Source organism: Mustelus asterias, chromosome 15 (assembly GCF_964213995.1).
Source record: "Mustelus asterias chromosome 15, sMusAst1.hap1.1, whole genome shotgun sequence".
NCBI classification, from domain to species: domain Eukaryota; kingdom Metazoa; phylum Chordata; class Chondrichthyes; order Carcharhiniformes; family Triakidae; genus Mustelus; species Mustelus asterias.
Window position 1 is genome coordinate 4,741,876 of NC_135815.1, and position 18,032 is coordinate 4,759,907.

Consider the following 18,032-nt stretch of genomic DNA (forward strand, 5'->3'; position numbering starts at 1 on the left):
CTTCCTATTTATCCATGTCTTCACTTGATAACTAACATGAGAAAGAAAAATATTGGCAGTAAAGGGCAATTCAAATTTAAATGTGTTAACTTTTATTATACTGATGTGGGTTTGGAATGTTTACAGCTGTATGTTGTTTCCATATGGATTCAATTCACAACAAAGCCTGTAGGATGTTAAAAACAGGAAACTGAAGTGTGCACTGGAGAATATAACTCATTAGCCTTAATTAGCTTAGTCTTTTAACGTTTGCCAACTAATTCGCTAACAAATATGAAATGAAAAAAATTTAATGGTGTCTGAAAGGAAGTTGGTTCTGAAACCTTAACAAGCTGAAGCCCCACATGCATACAAACCGCAACATCTGTACGTAGACACACGTGCACACACACACACGCACACATATGCGTGCACACTGTCACCCCACCCCCATACACAAACAGCTCATGAACAATATTGTGGGAAATATATGCATAGCCCTTACAAAGAGCACCTAATGTGAACTGTGGTATTTCCTCTTTTGACCGTGTCATCATTCTGCCACGTCAATGAGAAATGGAAACTAGAAAATACCTCACAGTGAATCTAATCTTTCTTGGTGTTAAACTTATTGTCACATGGATTACAGGGGGAGGAATTCCTAGCAGCTGTCATATAGTTCATCAATACTTAGGTTTTACAGATACAGTGCTACTCATAGGCTTGTTTCACGATCACAGGAATATTTGGAGCAGGTTAATGAGAACACCATTGCAATACTATTCCAGAATCTGGGAAATTTTAGGAAGTGAAAAAGGCAAACCTCATTCCAATTTAATTCCTCCAACAAACGTCTTCCCATTGCCGTAGTAAAATCTGACAGTGGGGAAGAAATGGGGTTTAAAGTTATTTTTGTGAGCTCCATCAGGTTTCTCAAGAGTAATGTGGTTCGCTGCTACCCTGCCATCATCTTCCACAGTGTTCCTTCCTGCCAAACCAGTTCTGTTCCTGAGCAGTCTAATCATTTCAAAAGGACATTCTATCTTAATTTGTTGGGTGGGATTCGACCATTTCAGTCACGACCTACACCCAAACCGCTATCTGTTTGGATGCTGACTGACCCATGTAGTGTTTCCATTATTTATTAATTTTGTGCCTCAGACTACCAGTCATTTGCAGTTTTTTTTGTTTTTACTCTTGGTCTGTCTTTTATTGTTCATTCATCATGGCCCATGAAACCGACACCTTACACACTCCACTTTTATTGTTGTGAAGTTCCAACTCAAAAGCTAGTCATTCACAAAAGCAAGTTCTCCCAACAGAGCTACCTGCTTTTAATTATATTTCCTTGCTCTGTCCCCATTCACTTTAATGCCGAGTACTCATCTTATATTGTGTCAGTATGAATAAGCCTGATGCCAGTGATTCAAAGGGTTGCCTGAGAATTTGCTCCAGTAGTTTAGGGTCCCTGACATTGGTATTAGATTACTTAAAGCCTTCTTTGAAACTGATATTGCAGTAAAGGTTTTTTAAATGAACAATGATAGTTGAAGGGAAATGCATTAAATATCCATGCTTTTCGAGCACTGTAATCCTGGACGTAGCAATCCAAGGAAGTTAATAGTTAAAAATCATATAAAACAATTTAATGGCAAAGTGTTACTGATAGGATAATGCACAGCTCAATGTGGATTGCAGACAGCTAGGAGTGCTTTATTCCACCTAACACGAAAGTTCAGAGTTTATTACATAAAGATTAATGAGCCTAATCCCATATTTGTTCTTTGATATTTATGTAGTGACAGCACTGCCTTTATAAAAATTACCAATATATTTGTTTTAGTAAACTCTCCAATCTCCTCCTCCATCACTGTATCTTGTGACTCCAGCCTGTTATTATGCCACAGTGATAATATTAAATTGACTCCAGACACCCTGTTCATATAATGTGTTCATTTTTGCCTCTCTTTGTTTTGAAGCTTATAGCAATGGTCGTCAGGAAGTTACCATCAGCGGTGCTGAATCCACCCATTGCTTCACTGGACTTTCCCCTGATTCCTTATATGATGCCACCGTATATACTCAGCTCCCAAATCTTGAGGGACCTGGAATGCAGTTGCAGGAGCGTACATGTGAGTACTGAGGTGGAAAGTACCATTAACAAGAGAGCAGCAAACTTTCAGATTGCAGGTAGGAAATGGAATAACATCAATAATGATATAATCAGAAACACATGGATGCTTGGGGAAGTCAATGAGGGCAATTTGAGAGACAGCTGGATTAACATCCATGGAGATACAGTCTGTACCACAGGATGCTGGAGAGAAAGGTCAGTGCAAGTGTAAGAGAGCTGGATTACATTCAGTAGAAATACAAACAGGAGAACAGGGTACTAGGGGGTCAGGGGCCACTGAGTGATAAGTGTGAGAGAGTTTGATTAACATTACATAGAACATAGAACATTACAGCGCAGAACAGGCCCTTCGGCCCACGATGTTGCACCGACCAGTTAAAAAAAAACTGTGACCCTCCAACCTAAACCAATTTCTTTTCGTCCATGAACCTATCTACGGATCTCTTAAACGCCCCCAAACTAGGCGCATTTACTACTGATGCTGGCAGGGCATTCCAATCCCTCACCACCCTCTGGGTAAAGAACCTACCCCTGACATCGGTTCTATAACTACCCCCCCTCAATTTAAAGCCATGCCCCCTCGTGCTGGATTTCTCCATCAGAGGAAAAAGGCTATCACTATCCACCCTATCTAAACCTCTAATCATCTTATATGTTTCAATAAGATCCCCTCTTAGCCGCCGCCTTTCCAGCGAAAACAATCCCAAATCCCTCAGCCTCTCCTCATAGGATCTCCCCTCCATACCAGGCAACATCCTGGTAAACCTCCTCTGCACCCTCTCCAAAGCCTCCACATCCTTCCTGTAATGTGGGGACCAGAACTGCACACAGTACTCCAAGTGCGGCCGCACCAGAGTTGTGTACAGTTGCAACATAACGCTACGACTCCTAAATTCAATCCCCCTACCAATAAACGCCAAGACACCATATGCCTTCTTAACAACCTTATCTACTTGATTCCCAACTTTCAGGGATCTATGCACACATACACCTAGATCCCTCTGCTCCTCCACACTATTCAAAGTCCTCCCGTTAGCCCTATACTCAACACATCTGTTATTCCTACCAAAGTGAATTACCTCACACTTCTCCGCATTAAACTCCATCCGCCACCTCTCGGCCCAACTTTGCAACCTGTCTAAGTCTTCCTGCAAACTACGACACCCTTCCTCACTGTCTACCACACCACCGACTTTGGTGTCATCAGCAAATTTGCTAATCCACCCAACTATACCCTCATCCAGATCATTAATAAATATTACAAACAGCAGTGGCCCCAAAACAGATCCCTGAGGTACACCACTTGTAACCGCACTCCATGATGAATATTTACTATCAACCACCACCCTCTGTTTCCTATCCGCTAGCCAATTCCTGATCCAATTTCCTAGATCACCCCAAATCCCATACATCTGCATTTTCTGCAGAAGCCTACCATGGTGAACCTTATCAAACGCCTTACTAAAATCCATATATACCACGTCCACTGCCTTGCCCCCATCCACCTCCTTGGTCACTTTCTCAAAAAACTCAATAAGGTTAGTAAGGCACGACCTACCTGCCACAAAACCATGCTGACTATCACCTATCAATTCATTACTCTCCAAATAACTATAAATCCTATCCCTTATAATTTTTTCCAACATCTTGCCGACAACAGAAGTGAGACTCACCGGTCTATAATTCCCGGGGAAGTCTCTGTTCCCCTTCTTAAACAATGGGACAACATTCGCTAACCTCCAATCTTCTGGTACTATACCAGAGGCCAACGACGACCTGAAGATCAGAGCCAGAGGCTCTGCAATCACTTCTCTTGCCTCCCAGAGAATCCTTGGATAAATCCCATCCGGACCAGGGGATTTATCTATTTTCAGACCCTCCAGAATATCCTGCACATCCTCCTTATCAACTGTAATACTGTCTATTCTACTCCCTTGCAACCCAGTGTCCTCCTCAGCTATATTCATGTCCCCTTGCGTGAACACCGAAGAGAAATATTGGTTCAATGCTTCACCAATCTCCTCCGGTTCCACACATAACTTCCCACTGCCATCTATAACTGGCCCTAAACTTGCCCTAACCAACCTTCTGTTCTTGACATACCTATAGAACGCCTTAGGATTCTCTTTAACCCTATCTGCCAAAGTCTTCTCATGTCCCCTTTTAGCCCTTCTAAGCTCGCTCTTCAACTCCCTCTTAGCCAATCTAAAGCTTTCTAGTGCACTACCCGAGTGCTCATGTCTCATCCGAACATAAGCCTCCTTTTTCTTTTTAACCAACAAATAAACTTTTTTGGTGCACCACGGTTCCCTAGCCCTACCAATTCCTCCTTGCCTGACAGGGACATACCTATCACAGACTCGCAGTAGCTGCTCCTTGAAAAAACTCCACATGTCGGACGTTCCCAGTCCCTGTAATCTCCTAGTCCAACCTATGTTTCCTAATTCTCTCCTAATAGCCTCATAATTACCCTTCCCCCAGCTAAAACCACTGGCCCGAGGTTCATGCCTATCCCTTTCCATCACTAAGGTGAACGTAACCGAATTGTGGTCACTATCACCAAAATGCACACCAACTTCCAAGTCTAGCACCTGGTCTGGCTCATTTCCCAGCACCAGATCCAATATAGCCTCACCTCTAGTTGGCCTGTCTACATACTGAGTCAAAAAACCTTCCTGCACGCTTTGAACAAAAACTGACCCCTCTAACGAGCTAGAGCTATAACAATTCCAGTCAATATTAGTCAAGTTAAAATCCCCCATAACAATTGCCCTATTACTTTCACTCCTAAGCAGGATTGACTCCGCAATCCTTTCCTCAACCTCTCTAGAACTTTTAGGAGGTCTATAAAAGACTCCCAACAGGGTGACCTCTCCTCTCCTATTTCTAATCTCCGCCCATACTACCTCAACAGATAAGTCCTCATCAAACCTCCTCTCTGACACTGTGATACAATCTCTGACCAATAATGCTACCCCTCCCCCTCTTCTACCTCCTTCCCTACTTCGACTAAGTAGAGATTAGTAGAGATACAATCAGTAACACAAGGATCTGAAGGAGGCGAAGGGTTACTGAGTGACATTGTGAGGGATCTGGATTAACATTAATAGAGACACATGTGGAGCATTCAAATGCACTCCACTGATGTAATCATTGGGATCACTAAGCAAGTATCGCAGACTGCCAGACCAGAATACTGTGATATTCTGGCACTTGAGAGTCATCCTTCATTCTTCGCCTCACCACCAGCTCAGATTCCCTAATAGCTTCATTGGTCAATGCAACGGCCCATGTGGAACTGAGCTGTAGAATGCTGGAAGGTCACAGGAAAAGAGAGAAACTCAGATTGGAAATTCCAGGATTAGGAGACATCGCTTTAAGATTTGAGCCAGGTAGCTGAGGGCTGATGTCAGAAAGCACATCTGGATACAAAGGGTAGTGGAAATCTGGAATCCTCTCTCCCAAAAAACTGGTAAGGGTGAGGATCAGTTAAAAATTTCAAAACCAAGATTGACAGATTTTTGTTCAGCAATGATATTAAGGAGCACAGAACGAAGGCGGGCAGGTGGAGTTAAGGTGCAGATCAGCATGATCTAATTGAATGGTGGAACAGGATTGAGAGGCTGAATGGCTTCCTATTTTCCCAGAGTGGGAGGGGAAGAGGAGTTAAACCTGCCAACCCAGTGACACCGACTGAAAACACACGTGACTGGATATTGGAGCACCTACAAGTAGGTGTTCCTGGAATGCATTGCATCGTCCAACCTTAGAGAAAAAAATGACTCCTTCTCTGCATTTGCCTGTGGGAATGAGCCAGCGTTTCCTGGGCAGGGTATGAGGGTGTGATGGGGTAATGATGATGCAGGGCATGATCGTGATTGCCATTACATTTCAAAATGCCACAATCTTGAGTTTGAATTTGAGGCTTGTTCATGAATTTAATTATGCAACCCAACCTACAACCACATGGTCAGAAATTACTTTGTCTTCTTTGGTTTTGATTTTGTAATCAATTAAGAAATATTTGATTTCATTCACAAATGTTTGTTATCTTCTTTTGCAGTGGTTCAGCCAACGGAAGCTCCAACGGAGCCCCCCTCCCCTCCTCCACCTCCAACCATCCCTCCTGCCCGAGAAGGTGAGCTCTTTAACTTGTCCATACTGCCATTGCTAATGACCTTACTCAGAATGGTTGTCAAAGGAACCTGCCTGAGAACTTCTACACCTCAGGTTTCAGTCAAAGTGAAACCTGAAATTCTGAAATAAGAAACCAAAAGCATTGGAAATACGCTGCAGATCCAACTGTACCCGAAGGTCGATGTTTCCAGATCCAATAGCTTGCTACTCAGTTTGGACATCTTCCTGGAAGTTGCCCAACTGCCCCATCCATTGTAAGAGTCATAGAGTTTTACAGGACAGAAAGAGGCCCTTCAGCCCATCATGTATTCACCACCATCAAGCACCTGCCTACACTCATCCCATTTTCCAGCACTTGGTCCATAGCATTATATGCTATGGCGTTTCTAGTGCTCATTTAAATATTTCTTAAATGGTGTTAGGAGTTAAAGAGTTTTGTTCCAAGCAAACATGTAAGAACAAAAAGGACAATTTTAATGCCCCTCCTCAGTTGCTTGTAGCGATTAATATTGACCTTTAATTCCCCTGGAAATCCAGGATAATCCTGGAGAATTGGCATCCCCTGGCGAGCTACCTTTCAGCGAAACTGTGTCAGAATGTTGCAACCCTTTTTCTTTTTCAATCTAAAGGACCTGTCAGTACATTCCTGGTCATTTCATTTTCCATTGTTGTTTTCCAGTATACATGTTGGTGGCAATATGGGGAGATTGTGGCATTTAACTCCATCTCTTGGTTTAAAAAGTTGCGTTTTAAATTTTTTTAACTGAGTGAATATCTTGTGGCATTGCTCATTTGCAGTTAAAAGGAGTTTAGAAATTGTTGGCCATGCACACTGGGGCTAAATTTATCTTGGAGGCTGAAGGTCTACCACTGGGGCTGAAAGTGGAAATGATCCCACTTCAGCTGGTGGCAGGATCTGGGGAGTTATATTCTCACTGGTGACCAATTAAGTGGCTACTATGCAGGCCAGCCATCTGCCCCACCCCCAAGAGCTGCTGGCTCAATCAGAGGGACCATGGCTCAGCAGCGCTACTGCTTGTGGTGGCTGTTGCTGGGGTTGCACATGGAGGATGAGGATACATTGATGGACCAGTGCTTTTGAAGATGGGTAAGTGGGGTCTATACGCTGAAGACAGGCAGGCAGGAGGGGGTCACCCAGGGCAGGAGACACATTGCCAAGGTGACAGCATGCTGCTGGGGAGGTTCCATTGTGGGCCATGAAGCATTCAAAAGAGCAGTCCCCTCTCTGCAAAGCCCACTGGGAGACTGCCAGGTATCCTTGGACAATCTCCCCATATGGTGGTAGGATTCCCACGCAGCTAGCAAAATGCCCACAGAGGTGGGAAGTGCTCCTTAATTGGCCATGTAAGTAGCTCAATTCAGCTTCTGGCTGGCGGCGCGTGTGCCATCTATATTGCCATTGGGAAAATGACATGGTAGCAAAAGGATGTCGAGCACACCCTAATCTGGTGCTTCCTATGTCATTTTGCCAGCCTTAACACCTCCCAGCCTGTTACCAAGAGGCTGCCAAAATTCAGCCCACTATCTCATGAAGCAAGCAATCATCACCAAGGGAGAATGAGAGTAGTAGAATAAAAGTAACTTGTAAACTTGGGGAGAATTAAAGAACTAGAAATCAAAACCAGCTGGAAATGTTACTTGGGATTTACAACACAGAAACAGATCACTCTGCCCAATTGCTCCATTCCACAGTCTCCTTCCAAACAGCTTTATTTCATTCTATCAGCTTATCATTTTCCTGTTTTCTCCCTCATGTATTTATCTCATTTCCCTCCGCTATGCTATTTATTACATTCTCACCATTCACTGTGCATTGGTCCCACCTAAAGCACTGATCCATTTTTCTCTTTTGTTCAGCAGTTCATTGACCTATAGGTTTGATTCCTATTGGGCATTTCAAGCATTTTGTTTTCATGCCTTCAGTCTATTAATAGAAATGGTTCAGTTTATAAAGTAAGCATGTAATGTGAGGAAAAATAACTTATGATAATTGTTATCCTTTTCATTATCAGAGTGTATGGGTGCAAAAGCAGACCTGGTGTTCTTGGTTGATGGTTCTTGGAGTATTGGGGATGAAAACTTCCATAAGATTTTGCAATTCTGTTTCGATACTATTGGGGCTCTTGACACCATCAGTCCAGAAGGAATGCAGGTGTGTACGGTTTTTTGATCCTTCATTTGTAAATCAATCGGCTTTTTGTTTTACATAGTAGCTGGAATTTTACCATTCCGCCTGCCATGGCAATTGGAGTGGGCGAGGGGCGGATCATGGAAAAGTCCGTTGACCTTGGATGGGATTTTACGGTTTTGGGACGAGCGAGGCTGTAAAATCCCGCATAATGAGTTTGGCTTGTCTGGTACAAGAATGGCCTCAGGGCAGTAAAGCTATGGGTTCAATCCCCAGTACTGGATGTGGTCAGTACTGGGAATGTGCTCTGTCAGAGGTGTTGAGCATTGTGGGAAATGTTAATCTGTCTGTTTATCAGCCACAGCAAATAGATCCATCTAAATGCTGTTTGCAAACCCTTCTGTACATCCATTTAAATGCTGTTTGCAGGCCCTTACCCTGGAGTCAAATTCAGAGGAAGAGTCCATTTCTTTCACTTTAGCCATTGGAATAAACTCCAACACAAACAGCTCCCCAGCCGTCTGTGTTCTACTCTCATAGAAACCCTACAGTTCAGATCGAGGCCTTCTGGCCCATTGAGTCTGTACTGGCTCTCTGAAAGAGCATCCAACCCAGGCCTTCCTCTCCGCCCAATCCCCATAACGCCATGCATTTACCATGGCTCATCCACATAACTTACACCCTTTGGACAACAAGGGGCAATATAGCATGGCCAATCCACCTAACATGCACATCTTTGGACTGTGGAGGAAACCGGAGCACCCGGAGGAAACCCACATAGACATGGGGAGAATGTGCAAATTCCACACAGACGGTCATCTAAGACTGGAGTTGAACCCATGTCCCTGGCGCTGTGAGGCAGCAGTTCGAACTTCTGTGCCACCGTGCTGCCCACAGTGAATTGCCTCCCTAAACTAACCTCCCTATAAAAATTATCATAAATCCTATCTTGTTTACCAAGCTTTTGCTCACATCTGCAAATGTATCCCTTTCTGGATCAATATCCACTTACCTTCTGTGGCGTGTTCTGTACATTAAAGTGTTCATATAAACACAAGTTGGTATTTGAAAAATGAATGTTATATGTGCTCTTGCAGCAACAGTGAGTACGCTAGAATACAACTCTGTGTGGAAAGTTCTGGGATGTGCTCAGAGATGTGCAAAAGTATTTTTTATAAAATACAGTTCTTCGTACCTCACTTCTGTCAAATTAAGACTTTTGTTGGGTTTTGTGTGCAGATTTCTGTGGTTCAATTCAGTGATGATGCAAAAGCTGAGTTTAAGTTGAACACTTACAGCGATAAAGGAATGGTCCTTGCTGCTCTTCAGATCATCCGCTACAAAGGCGGAAACACAAAAACAGGTACAGCAGAAATACTGCACATTGCTTACACAATTACCAGTGTCATCTGATAAGATGTGTCTGTGGTCTGATGTTTACCATCTTTTTAACCTTGAGTTGCAATAGGGCAAGTCACGCCCCAGGGTGGTGATGAACTGAGGTGTTCATGAAGTCCCAGGTTAGATATGCTCTCTGAGATGTCAGCTGTGGCTCCGTTGATGGCACTCTTTGAGTCCAAAGATTGTAGGTTCAAGTCCCATCCCAGAGTCCTGAACATAAAATTTTGGCTGACCTTTCAAAGCAGTGGGAGTGCTAAACAGTCAGAGTTTTCGGGTGAAATGTTAATAAACCAAGCTCCTAGCTATACCCTCTCAGGTCGACATTAAAAAATCTTATGTCACTATTTTGAGCAAGAGTAGCGAAGTTATCCCTGGTGTCCTGGTCAATGTTTAATCCTCAATCAACATTACAAAAACAGATTAGTTAATCATAATCACATGGCTCTTTCTCTGAAGCCATTGAAAGGGTGCAGAGGAGATTTACAAGGATGTTGCCTGGATTGGGGGGCATGCTTTATGAGGATAGGTTGAGGGAGCTTGGTCTCTTCTCCCTGGAGAGACGAAGGATGAGAGGTGACCTGATAGAGGTTTACAAGATGTTGAGAGGTCTGGATAGGGTAGACTCTCAGAGGCTATTTCCAAGGGCTGAAATGGTTGCTACGAGAGGACACAGGTTTAAGGTGCTGGGGGGTAGGTACAGAGGAGATGTCAGGGGTAAGTTTTTCACTCAGAGGGTGGTGGGTGAGTGGAATCGGCTGACGTCGGTGGTGGTGGAGGCAAACTCGTTGGGGTCTTTTAAGAGACTTCTGGATGAGTACATGGGATTTAATGGGATTGAGGGCTATAGATAGGCCTAGAGGTAGGGATATGATCGGCGCAACTTGTGGGCCGAATGGCCTGTTTGTGCTGTGGCTTTCTATGTTCTATATTAGCTGATGTATTTCCGACATTACAACAGTTACTACATTTAATGGTTGTAAAGCACTTTTAAGATGCCCAGTAAGTAGTCTCACAGCACCAGGTTAAAGTCCAACGGGTTTATTTGGTAGCACGAGCTTTCGGAGCACCATTCCTTCATCAGGCACTCACCGGCGTCGAAGGATGGATTAGTAAATTTGCGGATGACACTAAAGTCGGTGGAATTGTAGACAGTGCGGAGGGAAGTGGCAGGTTACAGAGGGACATAGATAAGCTGCAGAGCTGGGCTGGGAAGTGGCAAATGGAGTTTAATGCGGAAAAGTGTGAGGTGATTCACTTTGGAAGGAGTAACAGGAATAGAGAGTACTGGGCTAATGGTAAGATACTTGGTAGTGTGGATGAACAGAGGGATCTGGGTGTCCATGTGCATAGATCCCTGAAAGTTGGCACCCAGGTTGATAGGGTTGTTAAGAAGGCATACGGTGTGTTAGCTTTTATTGGTAGAGGGATTGAGTTTCGGAGCCAGGACGTCATGCTGCAACTGTACAAAACTCTGGTGTGGCCGCATTTGGAGTATTGCGTACAGTATAGGAAAGATGTGGAAGCGTTGGAAAGGGTGCAGAGGAGATTTACCAGGATGTTGCCTGGTATGGTGGGAGGATCGTATGAGGAAAGGCTGAGGGACTTGAGGTTGTTTTCATTAGAGAGAAGAAGGTTAAGAGGTGACTTAATAGAGGCATACAAGATGATCAGAGGATTAGATAGGGTGGGTAGTGAGAGCCGTTTTCCTCAGATGGTGATGGCTAACATGAGGGGACATAGCTTTAAATTGAGGGGTGATAGATATAGGACAGATGTCAGAGGTAGGTTCTTTACTCAGAGAGTAGTAAGGGCGTGGAATGCCCTGCCTGCAGCAGTAGTGGACTCGTCAACATTAAGAGCATTCAAATGGTTATTGGATAAACATATGGATGATATTGGAATAGTGTAGATTAGAGGGGCTTTAGATTGGTTTCACTGGTCAGCGCAACATCAAGGGCCGAAGGGCCTGTACTGCGCTGTAATGTTCTATGTTCTATACTGATTTACTTTTCCCCTCGGCCAATTTTATAGTGTTATTTCCAAATTTAATATGTGGTGTTCATGGTGGAGCACAGTAACCAACAGCCATAGCCCATTCATTGTCTGGATGGTAAGAGCATTGTCAGTGTCAGTACAAGGTATCAAATCTCTTCATCATCTTGCTCTTCTCTGCCACTGCCACCTCATCCAGTCTTATCATCCAATGGGCAATAATTGCTTTACCAGGTGGGCTTCAATTTGCATTCCCTTCCCCTCTCTCCCATTTGTACTAAGTTCACAAATACCTCCTTCAAACTTACCCCTTCCACCGCATCTTCAGTCTCTCCCCCGCCCCCACCCGCGCTCCCGGCCAACCCCAACAATGGGGAATGGCTGGACAAGAAAAGTCCAACATTGATCTAGTTGACCTTCTACTATCCTGGTAGTTGCATACTCAGTGATAACTGAATAGTGATAACTACTCAGTGAAAACGGAGTAGTTGATGATCACAAGAATCAATTAGTCAACAACACACACCAGACAAAAGAGGGGAAAAAAATAATGTTGGAGAGCTTTGAAAAACAGAAGTTCAAAGTCACCTGTTCCTTTCAAACATTGAACGCTCACCTGTTATGTCACAAATTACATAATGCATCCCAAAATCTATCTAGCTTATATTTGAATGGATCAACACTAACCACTCCCACTATCTCCACAGATTAAGTACACACTCACTGAAATATTTCTGCAGATTAGTTTTGAATTTACTCCTCCATCCTCCTTTCTTTTTTTTATTCATTCGTGGGACATGGGCATCGCTGGCTGGCCAGCATTTATTGCCCATCCCTAGTTGCCTGAGGGCAGTTGAGAGTCAACCACATTCACGGTTTGTTGAACTTTTGTCATCTCTATGTTTATTTAGTGAGAGACCTGAAATAGAAATAAAATAAAGGAAGCACTTTTCCACATTCTGTCTTTACTGGTTATAACTCTCCTGCCCTTGGAAACTGTTTCTCCTTACTTTCCCTTCATCATTTTGAACGCCTGTATTAAATCTCAACTTAAGCTTCTCTGTCTAAGGAAAATAATTCTCACAACACCAGGTTAAAGTCCAACAGGTTTATTTGGTAGCAAATGCCATAAGCTTTCGGAGCGCTGCTCCTTCGTCAGATGGAGTGGAAATGTGCTCTCAAACAGGGCACAGAGACACAAAATCAAGTTACAGAATACTGATTAGAATGCGAATCCCTACAAACAGCCAGGTCTTAAAGGTACAGACAATGTGGGTGGAGGGAGCTCCACTCACATTGTCTGTACCTTTAAGACCTGGCTGGCTGTAGGGATTCGCATTCTAATCAGTATTCTGTAACCTGATTTTGTGTCTCTGTGCACTGTTTGAGAGCACATTTCCACTCCATCTGACGAAGGAGCAGCGCTCCGAAAGCTTATGGCATTTGCTACCAAATAAACCTGTTGGACTTTAACCTGGTGTTGTGAGACTTCTTACTGTGTTCACCCCAGTCCAATGCCGGCATCTCCACATTAAGGAAAAGAATAGCAGATTTAAGGTGAAAGTACCAGAGGCAAGATGAAGAGAGTTTTTATTTATGCAGCAAGCTCTTATGATCAGGAATACGTTTCCTAAAAGGATGATAAGAGCACATTCGATAATAACTTTCAGTTAAGTATAAAGAGGAAAATTCTGCATGGTGACGGGGAAAATGCTGTGGAGTAATACTAAATGAACAATTCTTTGAAGAGTTAATGCAAGCATAATGACCTAACCAGTGATTTATAAAGGTTGAGCATAAAGTCTTGTTTTTGTACTTCATGCCTCTGTTTAAAAGCTGAGGATTAATTATACATTTTTGTCAGCCTTCTCAAATTGTCCCGTCACCTTCAACAATTTGTCAACCTGTACGCCCAGGTCTTCCATTCCCTGCGCACCCTTTAAAATTGAGCCATTCTGTTCATTGATCTAGTGCTGTGTAGCACTCAACAAAGTGAGTCAGCAGTACATTACTAAGACAAAAAGTACCCATCATATCGAAGGCCTCCTTTGCAAATGACATAGAATTTCCAATCTCAGGGAGCTCCAGACATGTCGGTCTGTGTATATTTTTTATAGCTCAGATCTGCAACAGAGCTCCCACGAGATCGGAGTGAAATTTGTCAACACGTCAGCTCACATATCCTGCCCTCTGGAGTGAGTCACCCACATGTTATGTGTGGAAATTTGTGTTACAGGCTTGAAAATTGAGAGTCCTGAGGCCCAACTGCCAATGGGATTTGAGATCAGTTTCCATAGCAGCTTGTGTAAAATTTCCACCTGAGGATCATAGGGCTCATTAAAGGGACAGTACCTTCAGCATTTGGCTAAACATTACTGCTATTTATCTTGCTCATAAAGAACACAGGCAATGATCAGCATGACTAATGTGAAGGCACTGTCACACACAATTACATGGGGCAATATCACTTTGAAAATGATGGAGAAGCTGTTTTGGCTTCCCTTCCTCTCGAAAGGACATAAGATTCGTCAACTTTTATATTTTTCTCTTCTTGAGGGCAGTGTTCCTTTCAAAGAAACAACTTGTAATACCCAGAACCAATTGTTTGCTAACAAGGAATGCACCTGTTACTCTTTTCTTCCATGTAATGTTTCTGTAAGAGATCTCTTCTACGTTAAAGCCACTGGAGAAGTCCTGGCTGTCAGGTAGACATGGAGAAGGTGGTTCCAGTTGTGGGGGAGGAGCAGTGGGTGGTGAATAAAACTAGAGATTATAAGTATAAGACACTCACTGGTAAATAAAAATAGGAAATTTAGGAGAAACATCCGCCGAAATCTTGCTCCAGTTCATGCAGGTGGGATCTTGCGGTCTCGCCAATGGCGCACCCTCGCCACGGCTTCCTGAAGGGGAGGGGTGCATTCAACAGGAAATCCTGTCGACAATGGCAGGACAGTAAGATCCCACCACCAAGCGAGCATAAGCTACCTCCAACCTCCAGGAAGCACATTGTGGAATGGGAGAAAAATCCCGCCCATCTTGACCCAGAGAACGGTGAGAATATGGGATTTGTTCGGACAGCGAGTAATTCAGGTGAATAGCATATCTGCATTTAAAGGGAAGCTTGATAAACACAAGAGGGAGAAAATAATACAAGGATAGGTGGGAGAAAGTAAAGAAGCATGAGGAGAGTAATTACGTAGTTATGGACAAGGACACGAGGGTAAGGGTACTTAAGTGGGTGAGGGTCAAATACATCCAAATTAGACAGGAACTGGGGAATGTAGATTGGGAGCGGCTATTTGAGGGCAAATCCAAGTCTGGCATGTGGGAGGCTTTTAAAGGCCAGTTGCTTGAAGAGCAGAACGGGCATGTCCCCACAGAAAAGGCTAGAAATGGCAGGATTCAGGAACCATGGTTGACAAGGGAAATCATAAGCTTAGTCAGAGGGAAAAAGGAGGCATACGATAAGTCTAGCAACTAAAAATTGACGAAGCCCTTGAGGAGTATAGAGAAAGTAGGAAGGAAATTAAATGCGGAATTAGGAGGACAAAAAGAGGCCATGAAATGACTTTAGCTAAGAGGGTCAAGGAGAATCCCAAGACTTTTTAAGCATATATCAGGAGCAAAAGGTTAGCAAGAGGAAGAGTAGGTCCACTCAAGGACAATGGAGGAAAGTTATGAGTGGAGCCACAGGAAGTGGGTGAGATCCTTAAGGAGTACTTTGTATTGGTATTCACCAAGGAGGAGGACATGATAAATGTTGGGGTCAGGGATAGGTGTGTGAACGCTCTAGAGAATGTCAATGTATCGAAGGAGGAAATGTTGGGTATCCTAAATTGCATTTAGGTAGACAAGTCCCCGAGGCCGGATGGGATCTATCCCAGGTTACTGCGGGAGGCAAGGGAAGAAATATCTTCACATCCTCTTTGACTACAGGCGAGGTTTCAGAGGACTGGAGAATAGCCAATGTTGTTCCCTTATTTAAGAAAGGAAGCAGGGATAATCCAGGAAATTATAGGCTGGTGAGCCTGACATCAGCGGTGGGGAAGCTTTTTGAGAAGATAGTGAGGGACAGGATATATGCACATTTGGAAGGAAATGGACTAGTTAGTGACAGACAGCATGGTTTTGTACGGGGAAGGTCATGTCTCACCAACTTGATTGAGTTTTCTGAAGAGGTGACAAAGATAACTGATGAGGGAAGGACTGTGGATGTAGTTTATTTGGACTTTAGTAAAGTGTTTCATAGAATAAAATCATAGAATCCCTACAGTGCAGAAGGAGGCCATTCAGCCCATCACGTCTGCACCGACCACAATCCCACCCAGGCCCTATTCCCCAAATCCCACATATTTACCCTGCTAATCCCCCGACACTAGGTCAATTCAGCATGGCCAATCAACCTAACCTGCACATCTTTGGACTGTGGGAGGACCCAGGAGCACCCGGAGGAAACCCACGCAGACAGTGACCCGAGGCTGGAAATGAACCTGGGTCCCTGGTGCTAAAATGGCAGCAGTGCGGCACGGTAACACAGTGGTTAGCACTGCTGCTTCACAGCTCCAGGGTCCCGGGTTCGATTCCTGGCTCGGGTCACTGTCTGTGTGGAGTTTGCACATTCTCCTCGTGTCTGCGTGGGTTTCCTCCGGGTGCTCCGGTTTCCTCCCACAGTCCAAAGATGTGCGGGTTAGGTTGATTGGCCAGGTTAAAAATTGCCCCTTAGAGTCATGGGATGCGTAGATTAGAGGGATTAGCGGGTAAATATGTGGGGGTAGGGCCTGGGTGGGATTGTGGTCGGTGCAGACTCGATGGGCCGAATGGCCTCCTTCTGCACTGTAGGGTTTCTATGATTCTATGAACCATTGTGCCGCCATGCCGCCCAGGTGAAAATGTCCCACATGGCAGACTGGTACAAAAACTAAAACCATATTGGATTCGGGGTGGGCTGGCTCCATGAATACAGAACTGGCTTGTTGATAGAAGACAGAGAGTAGCGTTGGAATGGTGTTTTTAAAAATGGAGATCTATAGCTAGTGGTGTTCTAGGGATCAGTGCTGAGACCTCTGTTGTTTGTAGTATATATAAATTATCTGGAGGAAAATGTGGGTGGTCTGATTAGTAAGTTTGCGGATGACACGAAGATTGGTAGAGTCACTGATAGTGCCGGAGATTGTCAGAGGATACAACAAGATATAGATAGATTGGAGACTTGGGCATAGAAATGGCAGATGGAGTTTAATACAGACAAATGCGAGGTGATGCATTTTGGAGGATCAAACCTAGGTGTGAATTATACTGTAAATGGCAGAACCCTTAGGAACATTAATATACAGAGGGATCTGTGTGTGCAGGTCCACAGTTCTCTAAAAGTGGCAACACAGGTGGCCAAGGTGATTAAGAAGGCATATGGCATGCTTGCCTTCATTGGCTGGGTCATTGAGCACAAGAGTTGGCAAATGATGTTTGCAGCTAAATAAAACCTTTGTGAGGCCACATTTGGAGTATTGTGTACACTTCTGGTCACCACACAACCAGAAGGATGTGGAAGCTTTGGAGAGAGTGCAAAGAAGGTCCACCAGGATGTTGCCTGGTCTCGAGGGCATTGACTATTAGGAGAGGTTGAATAAACTAGGATTGTTTTCACTAGAAAGACAGAGGCTGAGGAGAGACCTGAAAAAGGTCTACAAAATTATGAGAGGCATAGACAGGGTGGATAATCAGAGGCTTTTTCCTAAAGTTGAAGTGTCAATTACAAGGGGGCACAGGTTCAAGATGAGAGGGAAAGTTTAAGGGAAAGTTTTTCACGCAGAGAGTGGTGGGTGCCTGAAAATGCGGTGCCGGAGGAGGTGGTGGAAGCAGGCACATTAGCAACATTTAAGAGGCATCTGGATGGGTGCATGAATAGGGAGGGAATAGAGGGATACGATCTGAGTAAGGGCAGTTTAGTTTAGTTAGGGCATCATGATCGGCATGGGTTTGGAGGGCTCAAGGACCTGTTCCTGTGCTGTATCTTTCTTTGTTCTTTAAGACTTATGTAGAACATAACAGTGGTACAAAGAGGTTGGGCAGATTGGTGTATTTTGGACTAATTTAAATGTTCTAGTACTCCATTTTAATAAAGTAATGATCTATCCAGTTGTTAGGCGTTTGTATGTTAATTAATAATGTAAATTTGTATATTAATGTTAATAGCTGCCTTTTAAGATGACAGCTTATGAAACATTATATTCCATTTCAAAG

At 43.8% G+C, this 18,032-nt stretch overlaps 1 protein-coding gene across 2 annotated transcripts in view; it reads left to right on the forward strand.

Moving 5' to 3' along the window:
* LOC144504285 (collagen alpha-1(XII) chain-like) overlaps positions 1–18,032 on the forward strand; it is a 284,762-nt gene that overhangs the window by 161,590 nt on the left and 105,140 nt on the right. For both annotated transcript variants that reach the window (XM_078229390.1, XM_078229389.1), the window contains exons 43-46: positions 1,959–2,111; positions 6,177–6,251; positions 8,284–8,423; positions 9,639–9,762. In XM_078229390.1, coding sequence (XP_078085516.1) covers positions 1,959–2,111; positions 6,177–6,251; positions 8,284–8,423; positions 9,639–9,762 — 492 coding nt within the window. The remainder of the gene's footprint in view (positions 1–1,958; positions 2,112–6,176; positions 6,252–8,283; positions 8,424–9,638; positions 9,763–18,032) is intronic.